Source organism: Loxodonta africana, chromosome 7, assembly GCF_030014295.1.
Source record: "Loxodonta africana isolate mLoxAfr1 chromosome 7, mLoxAfr1.hap2, whole genome shotgun sequence".
Lineage (NCBI taxonomy): Eukaryota > Metazoa > Chordata > Mammalia > Proboscidea > Elephantidae > Loxodonta > Loxodonta africana.
Window position 1 is genome coordinate 84,479,516 of NC_087348.1, and position 16,229 is coordinate 84,495,744.

The window sequence follows — 16,229 nt, forward strand, 5'->3', positions numbered from 1 at the left end:
CTTTTGCAGCAGATTTGCCCAATGCACTATGTCCTTTGATTTCTTGACTACTGCCCCCATGGTACTGATTGTTGATCCCAGTAAAATGAAATCCTTGACAAAGTCATTATTTTCTCTGTTTATCATGATGTTGCTTATTGGTCCAGTTTTGAAGATTTTTATTTTCTTTATGTTGAGGTGTAACTCATACTGAAGGCTTAAGCCTAGATCTTCATCAGTAAGTTCTTCAAGTTCTCCTAGCTTTCAGCAAGCAAGGCTGTGTCACAACATGATAAATATAATTAATGTCAGTAAATTGTACATGTAAAAATGTTGAAATGGCAAATTTTGTGTCTTATTTATACATATATATACACATATATACATATATATTATATATATATATATACACTAACCACAATTAAAAAAAAGAGGAGAGAAAGCCAACTCTGAAAAATTCTTTCTCATGCCTCTTATATACCTTGGTCTGGAACATGCACTTCTATTTGAAATCCAATAATTCAAACACGCACACAAGACCAAACACCCACACACACACACACAATCAAGGAATCCAGGAGGAAAAACATTGGGCTCATTGGTGGCTGTACACATGACTGCCAAAAGTTAAAACTCTGCCAGCCGATTACCTGATCTGAACTTATAACATCAATTTTCTTTTCTTTAGGTTAAAAAATTGTACTCTTCTGGCTCCTCTTTATTTCTTGTTTTGCCTAGGAATATACTGGCATTAATTCTTAAATCATCAGGTTACTATTTTGGGGGATGGTGAGAGGTGTTTTTCATGAAAAATTTTAGGTTTTTTTCCATAATTATCTTCACAGGGAAAAACAGAGGCAAAGTGATGGTATACATTCCTTGAGATTTGGGAGGGAAAAAAAGAAAAAGATCTTTGAAAAGGATATTACAGTGTTGACAAATGAGAATTGTGATAGACATAGACCTATGAATAGGAATTTCATACAGTATTCTATTGTGCGTGAATCATGTCTTATCAGAGAAATTCCAAGACATTAAATTATAGGAACCCATCTGCAAATCCACTGCATTTCTCTTCCTCAGGAAAAATGGACTATCACAGTCAGAAGCTGCAACCACTCGGCAAAACTAAAGAAAAATAACTAAAAGACTTAAATTGGCAAGTGTTTTCCAGGGTTTAAATTATTTGATCATGTCATTTTGAAGTCCTTGTCAGTATTTTCTCATAAAGTCAAATAAACTTGCAACTGCTTGTCAAAATATTGCTGTGGAGGTGGAGTAAATATTGTCATTACATACAGAATCGCATCCCTAAAGATCGATGAGTGTAATGGTCCCTACTTGCTAGCAAATACTCGGATCACATACTGTCTGATTTGCTTGGTCCGTACCCCATAAATAACAGGGTTGAGCGCAGGTGGGATAACCACATAGATGTTGGCAACAAAGATGTGAACGTAAGGGGGTATGTTTTGGCCAAACCTGTGAGTGAGGAAGGAGAAGAGGGCAGGGGTATAGAAAACGAACATGACTAGAGCATGGGAGCCACAAGTACTCAGTGTTTTGAGACGGGCATCTTGAGATTTGAGGCGGAATACAGCCTGGATAATATAGCCATAGGAGATCTCAACCAGTATGAGAGCAAAGACAAGGAAGGAAGCAACAAAGAGCCCATAAATGGTGTTGATTCGTATGTCTGCACAAGCCAACTTGGCAATTCCCATGTGCTCACAATAGGTATGGGCAAGAATGCGGGCCTTACAAAAGGGCAAACGGTGGATTAGGTAGATAAAGGGTAGTGTGAGCACAACTGCACTCAATATGATACCCAGACCAATTCCTGTCAGCACCCAAACAGTCAGAATGGTTGTATAGTGGAGTGGTTCACAGATGGCCACGTAGCGGTCAAAGGCCATAGCCAGTAAGACTGCAGACTCCATTCCTGAGAAGGTATGTATCAGAAACATCTGAGCCACACAAGCTGCAAAGTCAATCTCATGAGCATCAAACCAGAAGATACCCAACATTCGGGGCACTGAGGATGTGGAGAGAGCCACATCTATGGCTGACAATATAGCCAGGAAGAAGAACATTGGATCCCAGGAGTGTTTTCTCAGTCCATATGACTATCAAAATGGTGGCGTTGCCAATAAGAGCCATAAGGTAAACAAAACAGAAGGGCAAAGAAATCCAGACATGGGCAGTCTCAAGTCCTGGGATCCCTAAAAGAAAAAATGTGGATGGATGGAGCATTGTTGTGTTTTGATGAGGCATTCTGAATTTGGCTGTAATAGAAGATATGGTCCATTCCTAAAAAAAAAAAAAAAAGAGGAAAAGAAAAACACAAGCACAGGAATGTTTTAAACAATTAGCTTATGTTTTAGTAGAGCGCAAGTGAAGTCAGTGATATTGTTTCTTATCTCTATACAGGTCTATGAAAAAAATAAAGAAAGATTTATGATGCTGGGTAAAATTGTAATCCAGGAGTTATATCTTTTATGAAGATTAATAGCATAACCAATGCCAAGAGATTATATATATCTTTCTCTGCAATTCTACATACTCACCGTTCCATTCAGTTTTTCATGAATAAAGACTGAAAAGTGGATTAATTTAAAATGTTAAGATTTCCCAAATTAAAGATGTTGAAGACAAACACAAAAGAAAATCAGCAAGTCAGAGGCAGAAGACAGACGAACATACATAACTACACACCACCATACTGTCATGAAGAAACACACAAAAAAGTCATATACATATAATGAAGGATATACATTGTATGCGAAATTTCTTAAGTATGTTTCATTTGATTGTAATTTTCACATGAATTCAAATTTAAAATTTGCCTCCAAAACCAACAGACAGTCTTCATTAAATCATTAAACAGGTACATAAATCCTATCAAACAAATCATAAAACAATACAGGAACAGAGAGATTGGACAAGCAGAGAATAAACTCAGGGCAAGAACATTTCATATTAGAACAGTATGTCCTCCATTATTACCCTGATCATGGTGAAACATAAGGGAGCAAAGAGAATTTGAGGTTTTACCCCATTTCCTATATTCAGGGAGACTATGCAAAGTAGACAGAAGAGTTGAAATAAAGGGTTTTGAGGGAAGTAAGCTGATCATGGACTTAGCTCTTCCAGGTCAGGATGAAATAATATGATCTGTAATCTTATGTTGAATGATATCCAGAGGATTTTACCCTTATCCTGCATGGGAGATTGAATGGAAAGTTGGAAGGAGGGAAAGAAGGAGGGAATGATTAAAAAAAAAAAAAAGTGTAGCCCCTCATTGAATTTAGAATAATTGGGAATAGCATAAGCCCCAAATAGTGATAAATATATCTACTTAAAGATCATTAGGAGCCCTGGTGGCACAGTGGTTAAGGAATGGACTGCTAACAAAAAGTTTCCATCTGCTCCTTGAAAATTCCACGGGGCAGTTTCTACTTTGTCCTGTGTAGTCACTATGAGTCAAAATCAACTCAATGACAATGGGTTTGGTTTTGGTTTTTGGAAAGATCATTAAGAGTATTGAGAAGCTTGTTTATCAAAAGTTCTCTGACAGTAGGAAAAGGATACCTAAGATACTTCTCCAGTGTTCTTAGTTCCCTGCTTCCTCCCGTGGTGTCTGTTTTGTGAGTCTATTTTCAGCTGAGGTCGTCTCCTAACTTCAACCTTTTCACTCCCATGAAAGACCATTATCTTCACTACCTTGCAGTTATAAGAAATAATAGGAATTACTAAATATTCAAAAGAATATGAAAGTTTTCTATCCAATGATTACTGAATAACTTGAACCCCAAGAAATGTCCATCGAAGACCTCACTCTTGATCAGTAGTCTGTTTTGTTTTTTGCGAGGTCATGTGGGTTGCACAGTATTTCCCAAAAAACATCAGTTCAAACCTTTCTTCTCACCTCTGTGCAAACAAATTATGGTTAGGACTCACTTAGACTGCTTGGTCAATATAAAATCTATCTCCAGCAGGGATGGGAATTAGAGAGCCCAATTAGACCTGCCCCAGAGAATGGGGTTTGAGACTACTGGCCTCTTTCTCCTAAAGGACAGCACTGAAAATCATAATCTCTGTCTGGCCATGGGCCTTGGGATTATGACCTCAAAGTCTCCTCGAAAGGTCTAAGTTTCTCCTTCAAGGAGGAAGGAAGAAAAGCAGGCATAAGAGAAATACACAGAAGGCAGAGACAGACATTACCTCTGAAATTCACACTTAATTATTTTGTATAATAAGTTCAATATGTTTCTCATGTCTGTGTTTTCACTTCACACACTCATCCCTGCTAATTCATCAAAGCATTATTTCTTACAGGTCAATGACAATTCCTCATAAAACTATATTACAGGAAATTCTGAGGCAACAACTATTTTGACTCAAGTTGGTAGAAAGTATTAAATATTTTAGTTCCCTGGGTGTCACAAACAGCTTGTGCTTGACTACTAACCTAAAGATTGGCAGTTTGAACCCACCCAGGGAAACTGCAGAAGAAAAGCTTGGTTATCTACTTCCATAAATCAAGAAAACCCTGTGGAGCAGTTCTACTCACTAACACATAGTATCACCATGAGTTGGAATCAACTAGGCAGCAGTAGGTTATTAAATATTTTTATTACCTTTGTCGAGAAAAGAAAGTTATTGATTTTCTTAGTTATTAAATCTTCATTGTTCTGAAGGAACTATGGAATTATTTGCTTCTGTCTATACGTTGTAAGGCCTTAAAAGGTTTTAAAATACTTTTTGTTCTATAGTTTGGACAATACCTCCTATCTCCAAACTGGTCACCATCTACTTTACCATACTACTGGTATTTTCTATGGCACCATGGTGTTTCACAGGCAAACACTGTGTTTCTGTGAATGATATTCCAATTTTTTAAAACTCCTAACCTTTCCAGACTTCCTGAATTTCGTGTTCACTGTTATTTATTTGGCTCCTTAGTTTACCTCGCATTTTATTTTTATGATGGAAATGAACACTTATGCAAGTTTAAAATTATAAATAAACACAAGGTGAAAATACAGATCCTTGAAGGCCTTTGTCCCTGATAAAGTCCAATTTCATATTTGTTCCAGGACACAGGCACTTTCATCAATCATATAAGAGGACAAAACAGTACTGTTTGTAACACATAGTTCATCCTAAATTTATCTAGTAATCTGGGTAATAACCTGTGTTTGCCAATTGCCTTTTTCCAAAGGAAAAAGGTATTTCTCATATCTTTATGGTAGTTTTGTAACTCAAAGCAAAGACTCATACTAAATTAGGCCCCTACTTTCCCACAGAAGGCCCTGGACGACACAAACAGTAATGCTAAAGGTTAGACGTATTCCACCCAGAGGTGCCTCAGAAAGAAGATAGGCACATTTAGAACCCTATGGAGCAGTTCTTCTCTGCATACGTGGGACCACCATGAGTAGGAATCTACTCCACGACAACTATGAAGAACAATAACAACCCTCACAGAAACTGCAATATAGGGGTGATATCTTCCTTGATGGTTACATGTCAGAGATGGCTCCCAGGTCCATGAGGAAACATTTCTAGGTTGTAAAACTGGCTAGAAGCTAGTTTTTTTTTTTTTTTTTTTTTTTTTTTTTTTAAGGATATGTGTATATATATACAGAAGCCCCAGTGGCACAATGGTTAAAGCAGTCTATCGACTGCTAACTACCAGTGACTTCTCAGGAGAAAGGTGTGGCAGTCTGCTGCCATAGAGATTTACACTCTTGGAAACTGTATGACGTCACTATGAGTCAGAAATGACTTGACGGCAGTGGGTATATATGCGTACGTATATTGTATATATACACACATATGTATATATGTGGACATCGAAACCCTGGTGCCCTAATGGTTAAGAGCTACTCCTGCTAACCAAAAGGTCAGCAGTTTGAATCCACCAGCTACTCCTTGGAAACCCTATGGAGCAGTTCTACTCTGTCCTATAAGCTCGCTACAAGTTGGAATCAACTCAATGGCAACAGGTTTTTTTGTTTTGTGTGTGTGTGTATATATATATATATATATATACGTACACACACATAACATAGAATGATCTCATGTGTTACATATCTGGCATCGTTTATATTTTGAATTATTTTTTAATTATAATTTTTAAATTTTTAACTGCTATTTTGAGGTATAATTGATATACAACAATCTTTGCAAAGTTTAATTGTACATCTTGAAAGAAGTTTTTACATATGTATACACCTGTGAAACCATGGCCACAATCAAGGTGAGGTACACATCCATCGCTCACAAATGGATTCTAGTATTCCTTTGTGATTCTTCCCTCCTGTCCACCTCTACCACATTTCCATGATAATCATCTTTTTTCTGTCATTATATATTAGTTTAAATTTTCTATAGCTTTGTATGAATAAAATTATATAGTATGCATTATTTTTCAAAATAACAGCTTTATTGACATATAATTCACATACAATAAAATTTACCCTTTTAAAGTGTATAATTTGTGACTTTTAGTATATTTACAGAGTTATGAACCCATTACCACTAATTTCAGAATGTCTTCATCACCTCAAAAAGAAACACAATTACCTTTTGGCAGTCACTCCTCATTCCCCATCCATGCGGACTACCATAAGCATTAATCTACATTCTGCCTCTATGAATTTGCCTATTCTGAGCATTTAATATAAATGAAATCATACATGTCTGGCTTATTTTATGTATCATGTTTCAAAAGTCATTCATGTGGTATGTATCAATGATTCATTCCTTTTTATGACCGAATAATATTCTATTGTATAGATATAAGACTTTCATTTATCTTCTCATCAGTGGTGGACATTGGGTTGTTTCTACTTTTAGACTGTTAGGAATAATGCTACTCTGCACAATTGTGTAAAATTTGTGTGTGGGCATATGTTTTAAATTATCTTGTAATATGTATCTAAGAGTGAAAATGGTGGATCATGATAAATCTATACTTAACAATTTGAGGAACTGCCAAACCGTTTTCTAAAGTGGTTACACTTTTTTACAATCTCCAGCAATGCATAAGTGTTTCAGTTCTACACACCCTGGTCAATACTTGCTATTTAACTTGTCTTTGATTTTAGCCACCCTAGTGGATATGAGGAAACACTGGTGGTGTAGTAGTTAAGAGCTACAGCTGCTAATCAAAAGGTCTGTAGTTCCAGTCCACCAGGCACTCCTCGGAAACCGCATGGGGCAGTTCTACTCTGTCCTAGAGGGTTGCTGTGTGTCAGCATACACTCGATGGCAACGGGTTTGGTTTTGGTTTTAGAGGGTATGAAATACCATTTCATTATGGTCTTGGTTTGCAATTCTCTAGTGACATAATGTTGAGCATTTTTCCATGTTATTTTAGATCATTTGTGAAAATCTTCTTTAAAAAGACTCTATTCAAACTTGGCACACTTTTAATCAAGTTGTCTTTTAATTGTCAAGTTATAGGTATTCTTTGTATATCCTGGCTACATCTCCCATATCAGATACATGATTTGCAAATATTTTTTCCCATTAGATATTCTTTAATTTCTTTTAATGATGCTTTATAGTTTTCAGTATGAAATTTTTGCATTTTTTTGTTGTATTTATTCCTAAGTATTTTACTCCTTTTGATTCTATTGAAATTGTTTTCTTAATTCCATTTTTGGATTGTTCATTAATGTATAATTTTCAGTCTATTATTCAAATATGAGGGCAAAGGACATTTTTACGCATACAAATATTATTTAAAGCAGGTGGATTGTGATAGGCAGCAGGATTGGAGTGGGGAATACTATAAGATGTTCTCCATGATTATTAGTGAATCTCAGAGCAAAGTGATATTCGTGAAGATTTTTTATAAAAATAAATTATTTAAATTGCATGTGATAGAACAAAAATTGCTAATTTAAAAATGTGTTTTTTTTTTTAAGCCTAGAAATAAAATTCCAGATGATTGTGACATGAAATAAAAGTACATAGAAGAAAAACAGAAAAAAGTAAACTAGGGCTAAAGTTTTTATTTTGTTCATAGTAGGTTAGTTACAAATTCATTTTCTTAGAAAACATAAGGTGGAATTAGAAAAGTTAAAATTTTAATAACACCTAATAAAAGAATAGGTATAGAATGTACAGCTTTCAAACAAGAGAGTGCCGCAATTGTAAAACAGAACTAAATCAAATAATGGAAAGTATGAAAATGAAAGTATTAAAAAATATGGTGAATCAAAAACAAAGATTGAGAGAGCAGAAATAAGTCCAAATGATTATACAACTGTTCCTTGACAAATTTTCATGAGAGTATAAAACCTGAAAAAATTTCCTAAAAATATACAAAGAAATACATACGAAGACGTGTAGCATATATTCTAATTTAAAAAAAAATTATGATATGAATATCTGGTGATAGATGAATGCATAAAAAAAATGGTGAAGAATATTGAATATTCCAAAGACTGCCAGAAGAATGAACGAATCAGCCTGGCAGGAAGTACAGCCAGAATGCCCCTTAGAAGTGAGAGTAGTGATATTTCGTCTTGCCTACTTTGGACACATCATCAGGAAAGATCAATTGCTAGAAAAGGACACCATGTTTGGTTAGGTAGAAGGTCAGTGAAAATGGGGGAAACTCTCTGAAAGAAGGATTGGCACAATAGCTGTAACAATGTGCTCAAACATACCAACAATTGAGAGGATGGCACAGGACCAGGCCAGGTTTTGTTCTGTTATATATAAGGTTGCCATGAGTCAGAGCCAACTGGGTGGAAACTAACAACAAAAATAAACATATATAAAACCAATATTATAAAACAAAGTTCAAAGTATTTGTGTTTTCACAGATCAGTTACAAATGACCAAACAAAAATGCTGTAAGTGGATGTAAAACTACAAATTTATACTTTGATGTCATAAAAACACATGCGAGACTTTACCCATGAAAAAAGGAGAGAAATTGAGTTGAGGCACTTCTAAAAGTTGATTTCAACTTTAATGTTGCATAAATTTATTAAACACAGTATGTGAAAAGAATGCAATGTCAAAAGTTGTTAATTCTGGGTGGTAGGAACAAAGATAGGTGTTATATTTTGACTTTAGTGTTTTTTTGTTTAAGATTCTGAAAATAGATAAAATAATTAAAAATAATATAAATCAATGTGACAAGGTTGATGATGATAAAGACAATTGCTTGGGCCTTGGGAAATCTTACTATTAAACCAATTGGAAGTCTGTCCGCCGCCTGAAAAGTGGATATTCACAGCTTGGTCTGACAGCTTCTACATCAAACTCTATGTGGGAATTAAAGATGGATCATTGTTCTAGAATGAGAGGCCTTCGATTTGGGGACAGAGTATTTTAAGATCAAATATAGACTGAAGAAGAACACTGGATAAAGTGATGGGCAAAGGCCAGTATGCATCAATACATATTATATTTAATTAGATTACAGCAGTACCATACTTACATTTATGCAATGATCCTGAATATAGAGTGGTGACCAGTCATAGGGTTCTATTGGTGCTAGTGAGAAATAGTTTGAAACTCTATGTTTGTTTTTGGCTGTTATTCCCCTGAGTCTTAGGCATTTCACAGATCATTCAACTTTAAGCTGTAAGATTGGCAGTGACTTTTTTTTTTTAATCTATGAACTTGGCTTTTATGTACACAACAGAATGTAAGCTCCACAAGTAAAGACATTTATATTAGCCTGGTTCATTTATTGATCCTCAGCAATTATATTGATTCCAGACATATTGAATGAATAATCAAATGAATGAATGTACAAATTAGGACCCACCTAGGGTCAAATCTTCAATGCCATATTTTTCATTACAGAGCACAAAAGACCCAGTATAATATCTTGGAATTTAAAATGGAATTTAAAAAATGCCTTGGTGGAGCAAAAGCTTTGCACTTATCTACTAACCTCAAGGTTAGCAATTCAAACCTTTCCAGCAGCACTGCAGAGGAAAGTTCTTGTGATTTGCTTCTGTAAAGATTACAGTCAAGAAAACCCTATGAATAAACGCTAGTCTGTAACACATGGGGTTGCCATAAGTTGGAATCAACTTGACAATAATGGGTTTGATGTTTTTTGTTTGGTTCATGCTACCAAGAACTCTAAGCAAAGTCATACAGACAGAAGTCACACAGCTTCTTCCTATAATGGTCAGCCAGCCTTTCAACTTGAGATACAATGAACTTCCTTCAAGTCTTAGAATCCATTAGTCAGCAGCCGGGATAAACCAACTTGTATCACCAGCTTACAACGATAAATTTAAGACCAAAAGATACATTTTTAACAACTTACAAATCACCTTGCTGGATCAAAACTCTCAGTAAAGGAAAGTGGTAGGAGTACTACTTTTTAGTAAAAACATGGAACACTCGTTCACTTATCAGCTTGGTCCTCACACCATAAATGATGGGGTTAAGTGAGGGTGGGATAACCAAATAGAGGTTGGCAATAAGAATGTGAATATAGCGTGGTACGTTTTGTCCAAATCGGTGCGTAAGAAAAGAAAAGACTGAGGGGATGTAGAAAACACAGATGACTCCAACATGAGAACCACACGTACTTAGGGCTTTCAGCCGAGCATCCTGGGATGGGAGGTGGAAGACAGCACGGAGAATGTAAACATAGGAGATGCCAATAAGGACCAAGTTCAGAACAAAGAATGAAACTACAAAGAGTCCATAGATACCATTGACATGGATGTTTCCACAAGACAATTTTGCAATGCCCATGTGCTCACAGTAGGAATGGGCTATTATACGAGCCTGACCAAAGGGTAGGCGGTAGATGAGATAGACCATGGGAAGTGTAAGTAGGACTGGACGAATTATAATGCACATACTAATGCTCACCAGTACACGGACTGTCAAGATGGTTGTGTAGTGGAGTGGAGAACAGATGGCCACATAACGGTCAAAGGCCATAGCCAGTAGAACCTCAGCTTCCATGCCAGTAAAAGTATGTATCAGAAACATCTGAGTCACACAGGCTCCAAAGTTAATCTCATGAGCATGAAACCAGAAGATGCCCAGCATGCGGGGCACAGAGGTTGTAGAAAGTGCCAAATCAATTGTTGAAAGAATAGCCAGAAAGTAGAACATGGGCTCCCGGAGGGTCTGCTCTGTCTTGATTACTAGGAGAATCGTGGCATTGCCCAACAAAGCCACAAGGTAAACAGAGGAAAATGGCAGGGAGATCCAGGTATGGATCCCTTCTAGACCTGGAATTCCTTGAAGGAAAAACGTGGCTGGATGAAAAATGCTGCTGTTGTGGTATATCATCCTGTCACGGGTCAAAAGAGGTGAAGCTCCTCATCCTGTAAGGATAAAAATGAGAGAGAGAGAAAGTAGAAGAAGATGAGGAGAAAAAGGAAGATAGGAGGAGGAAGAGTGATATGTCAACTTGTAGCTTAGTGTTTCAGCATAGGATAGAACACACAGTTGCGACATGAACGGGCCCTTTACTGTAGCTCTTATAGTGAACCCTCCCCACAGCCATTTGATTAGGCCAGACCATGGTCAAATTTAGAGTATGCATTCGGCCTGTTGACTGAGTTTTAATTTCAAACAAGGATGGCTTAGAGTATACCTAATTCAGATTTCTAGCATTCAAAGCTTGCTATTTGCTTTGGGAGAGAACAGGATTTGCTTACACTATAATCTAGACCTCAGGCTGCTAACCAAAAGTTCAGCAGTTCAAATCCATCAGCCACTCCTTGGAAACTCTTTGTGACAGTTCTACTCTATCCTACAGCGTGGGCATGAGTCAGAACTGACTCGATGGCACACAACAAAACCACCAACAACATGGGGAATCTACTGTCTGGTGAGTGGCACTGGAAACATCAAAACTACACATGAGGCTAAGTTAATATACTACAGAAACAATACAAAATATCTGTAAGTAATCTGTAATGAAAATAAATCACAAGCTTAGATTTATAGGCCCTCCTACAATCAAAACATACATAATATCTTATAATGACTCCTCGTAATATTGATTGTCATAGAGACAAATATGTAAAAACTCTGACCCAAACCCAGAAGCCTCTCACAGACACAGAAACAGACTGTAAGAGACACATACAGGTGTTCTAGGACAAGGGCTATCTTCTTGAGATTTTTGGCAAGAAGCAGACATAGTCATTGTTCTTGACTTAAAACTGTAGAGTATCAGTTGGGAAAGAAAAAAGGAGAATTGTCTAACATCATTTTCACACTTCTGCTCATATCCACACCACATCGCATACTCTGCAAGCACATTTTAATGGTATCCTGGCTTTGGAGCCAGTACGCTCTTGGTATTCATCCTACCAGGTCAAAACACTGGAAGCATGGGTAGAAGACAACCCTGAAAGTCTCAGACAATACTGGTACTAGGGAAGTTATTTTTCGTAGCCCTCTGGGAAAGCAGTGTCTCAATATAGAAAGGATTGACTTCTTCAGTATTCTAAAGGGAATGGAGAAACATATTTAAGTAATGCCATCAAAATGCTAGAGAAAGAACCAAGCCTCTCGAGATGAAGTTAAGAGTCTTACTCTTGGGTCTGTTGTACGGCTAGTGTAGTTTAGAATAAAACATAGAGATCTCTGCTTTCATCCTTTGCACAACTCCACACTCTTGCCATTTTTAAATATTTTTTTTTAATGTAAGAAGCATATCAAGGTAGAAACAAACAAACAACAACAACAAAAAACTACCCTTCCCTTCTGAGCTTAGTCCAACAAGACAGAACAAATGCCTGTAAAGAATACTGAATCTCTTATTTGCCTGTGACCAAATAAAAACTAAAATACCATGGCCTAGTAAAAAGATAATGACCAAGATCAAGGCTCTTGAATCTTTGTTGCTTACATTGGAGTTAAATATATGTGCCCACTGTCAAGAGTAGGTCTCCTCTGGCCTCATTCCTTCCTATTGCCATAGTTTGTTTCATCCAATGCAGTGCTCAACAGGGAAATATTAAATGCCAGGGAACTTCCAGAGAAGGTTTTAAAGACATTCTCAACTCCATTTAAAAACATGATTACTTTTCTGCTTGGTACAATTTGGCTATGTTGTTCAGTGACCAGTCTGCTCATCTCATGTCTCTCTCCATTGACAGCAACACCCACTCACCATAAATCAACAACTAATTCATCTCATTCTTTCACAAGAAAACGGATGTACGGAAAACAGTGTGTAGCAGAGCACTGAGTCCTGTTTATAACCAGTGCATAGGGGACTTGTTTATATATTAAGCTTCTAGCACTTAAGAGAGTTCTAAGAATAAATTACATTTTAATTCCAATTTTGGACAGAGCCTTGGGATTGAGTCCACAGAGACTACTGGCAAACTCCTAGATTCTGCTCCAGAACTAGAAAAACTCAAGGAATAGAGAAGCAAGCTAAAGTATATGTGAATAAAGTTAACAAAGAACATTAAAACACAAAATTATGGTAATTTATACTCAACACATAAAGGCCAGTACATTTAACCTCTATATGAGAGTGAACCTGTCACTCATTTCTATGGATCGCTGACCTTCTGCATAAAGAAACCAAACCAAACGCAATTCCCTTCAAGTAGTTTGGATTCACGGCAGCCCCAACTGTATCATATTAGAATTATATTCTGTAGAGTTTTCAATGGCTAATTTTTTGGAAGTAGGTCAACAGGACTTTCTTCCCAGATGCCTCTGCGTATGCTGGAATCTGCATCAGTCAAGAGCATGACTTCACATAAAGAAGGAACTGGCTAATTGAATTTCAAATATTTTCACTAGAATGGAAGGTTTTTATTCTGTCTTTAAATCTCACTATTCCCCTTCCAGCCTAATCTAACTGCTTTGTGTTTCCCTGATTAGCTCTAAGGAAACAGATCCCTGATCCACATCCACACTGTTTCCTGTACATGAATTCTTCATCACCACAACTTTACATGCAGAAAATTTTAAAGTCCTATAGAGAAGTGTCTAAAATTTCCAATCCTGGAGTCAGACTGTCAGTATCGAAATCTTGGCTCTACCACATACCAGCTATGTGACCTTGTATGACTACTTGTCATTTCTGTGCCTCAATTATACAATGGGGGCAATAGTAGTACCTCCTCACTGGATAAATTTAATATATAAATTAAATATCTAGAAGCCATTTAGAACAATGTCTAAATGGTACATCAAAAAAAAAAAAAAAAAAAAACCCATTGCCATCAAGCCAATTCCGACTCATAATGACCCTAAAGGACAGAGTAGGTCTGCCCCATAGGGTTTCCAAGGAGCACTTGCCTGGAGGACTTGAATTGCCAACATTTTGGTTAGCAGCGGTTGGCTCTTAACCACTATGTCACCAGGGTTTCCAAATGGTACATAGTATGGAATTAATTATAGTTAATTTTTATTATTTTACCTCCCTACTCACAAGAAGCACTCTGTAGAAATAAGTTATTCAAAACAGATTGAGAAATCACTTATAGTACAATCCTATACTTACTTTTTTTCCCCTAAGCTTTCTCTTCCCGAAAGGGATCTCTTTCCCTTTTTGTACCAGGGAAAATGGTTAATTTTAGGGTAAACTTTAGGACTAAATGTACCTTATCTTTGGAAAGTATTTTTTACACTAGAGAGATAAATTGGACAAAGGTATAGCCTATCGAAAATGTAACAAAATAACTCACTGAAGAGTTCTGACTCTCGGTATTATGAATCAGGGAGAGAAAAGTCAAGGCCTGGAGAATCTGTGTTATCCATGTTTCTTACCGTCAAATGAAACAGAGAAGTGCTTATGTAAAATGTACTCAGCAATTATTTCTGTATCTTGTGTACATTCAAGGAGTTCTGGTGACAGAATGGTTAAATGCTTGGCTACCAACCAAAAGGTCGGTGGTTTAAATCCACCTTCTACACTGTGGAAGAAAGCACCTGGCAATCTGCTCCTGTAAAGATTATACCCTGGGAAACCCTACGGGGTCACTGTGAGTCGGAATCAACTGGACAGCAAAAAAACAAAACAATAACAATGTACATTCAGTTAGAACAATCAATCTTGAAAGAAGTGATATAGAAAGGATATGAAAGAATAAACTAATAACAGATTAATAAGAAACGAAATGAATAAATACAACAGGATGATCTTTAGTAATAAGAAATATGTTAGATATAAAATACGGTAGGAATTAATGGGCAATTATTGCTTAAGAGCAGCAGCAAAGGCAACATTGTGATGCTTGCTTGACTAATTGTTTATGATTTTGCAAGAGCAAAGTAAGTAATGATAGGTAAACAAGAGCATTTTACCAGGGACCTCATTTATAGACATAAGTAAGATAAGACATCAGAGACTTTTGACATCAGTGAAGGTGACTGATGTTTGAAGTTGCCTAATTTTTTTAATCTTAAGCAGAGCCTCGTGGTCTTTGCAATTGTTTCCCAACCGTGACACATAAACAGAAACCACTGTTGTTAGGCGCTGTTGAGTTCGTTCTGACTCATAGTGAACATATGTACAACAGAATGAAACACTGCCCTGTCCTGCACCATCCTCACAATCACTGCTATGTCTGAGCCCATTATTTCAGCCATCTCATCCATGGTCTTCCTCTTTTTCCCTGACACTCCACCTTACCAAGCTTGATGTCCTTCTTCAGCTACTGGTCCTTCCTGATAACATGTCCACAGTACATGAGAGGAAGTCTCTACTCAAATACTTTGTCCATTTTTTATTGAGTTACTTGATTTTCAACCTCATTATTGATTTGAAAGGGTTTTTATATATTTATATTCAGGTACTTTGACATAAAATTTTTGCTAGCATTTTCTCCCAGTCTCTAGCATGCCTTTGTTTTCATTACTGTGTCTCTTGAAGATCAATTGTTTTTAATTTTGATTATGTATAACTGATAATTGTTTGTGTGTGTGCACTTTTCCAATACTTATGACATTTGCCAAACTCAAGTTCAATAGTTATTTTCTCCTATGTTTTCTTCTTGAAGATTTAGCTTGTACATTAAAGTTGTACTATCCATTTTGTGTTAATTTTTTGTATATGATATTTGATCTAGGTCCAAGTACAATTTCTTTTTATAATGATTATCCAACTATTCCAGCGTGATTTGCTGAAAAAAGTAACTTTTCGACATTTAATGGTCTTGGCACATCTATCTATGAGTCAGGATCAACTTTGCAGCATTTTTTTTTTTTTTTTTGCGCATGTGTCTTAAATCAATTGACGATGTATTCGTAGATCTATTTCT

At 36.5% G+C, this 16,229-nt stretch overlaps 1 protein-coding gene and 1 pseudogene across 1 annotated transcript; both read right to left on the bottom strand.

Moving 5' to 3' along the window:
• Positions 1–1,316: 1,316 nt before the first annotated feature.
• LOC100655119 (olfactory receptor 52J3-like) lies at positions 1,317–2,253 on the bottom strand (annotated as a pseudogene).
• Positions 2,254–10,344: 8,091 nt separating this feature from the next.
• Positions 10,345–11,870, bottom strand: LOC100672956 (olfactory receptor 52J3). Its single transcript, XM_003421541.3, has one exon. It carries the CDS (start codon positions 11,278–11,280, stop codon positions 10,345–10,347), a length of 936 nt encoding a protein of 311 aa, XP_003421589.2. The 5' UTR covers positions 11,281–11,870.
• Positions 11,871–16,229: the final 4,359 nt, after the last annotated feature.

What these genes read in the sequence shown, in the direction of transcription:
- LOC100672956 (XM_003421541.3), bottom strand. Translation starts at nt 11,280, where the DNA reads ATGATATACCACAACAGCAGCATTTTTCATCCAGCCACGTTTTTCCTT.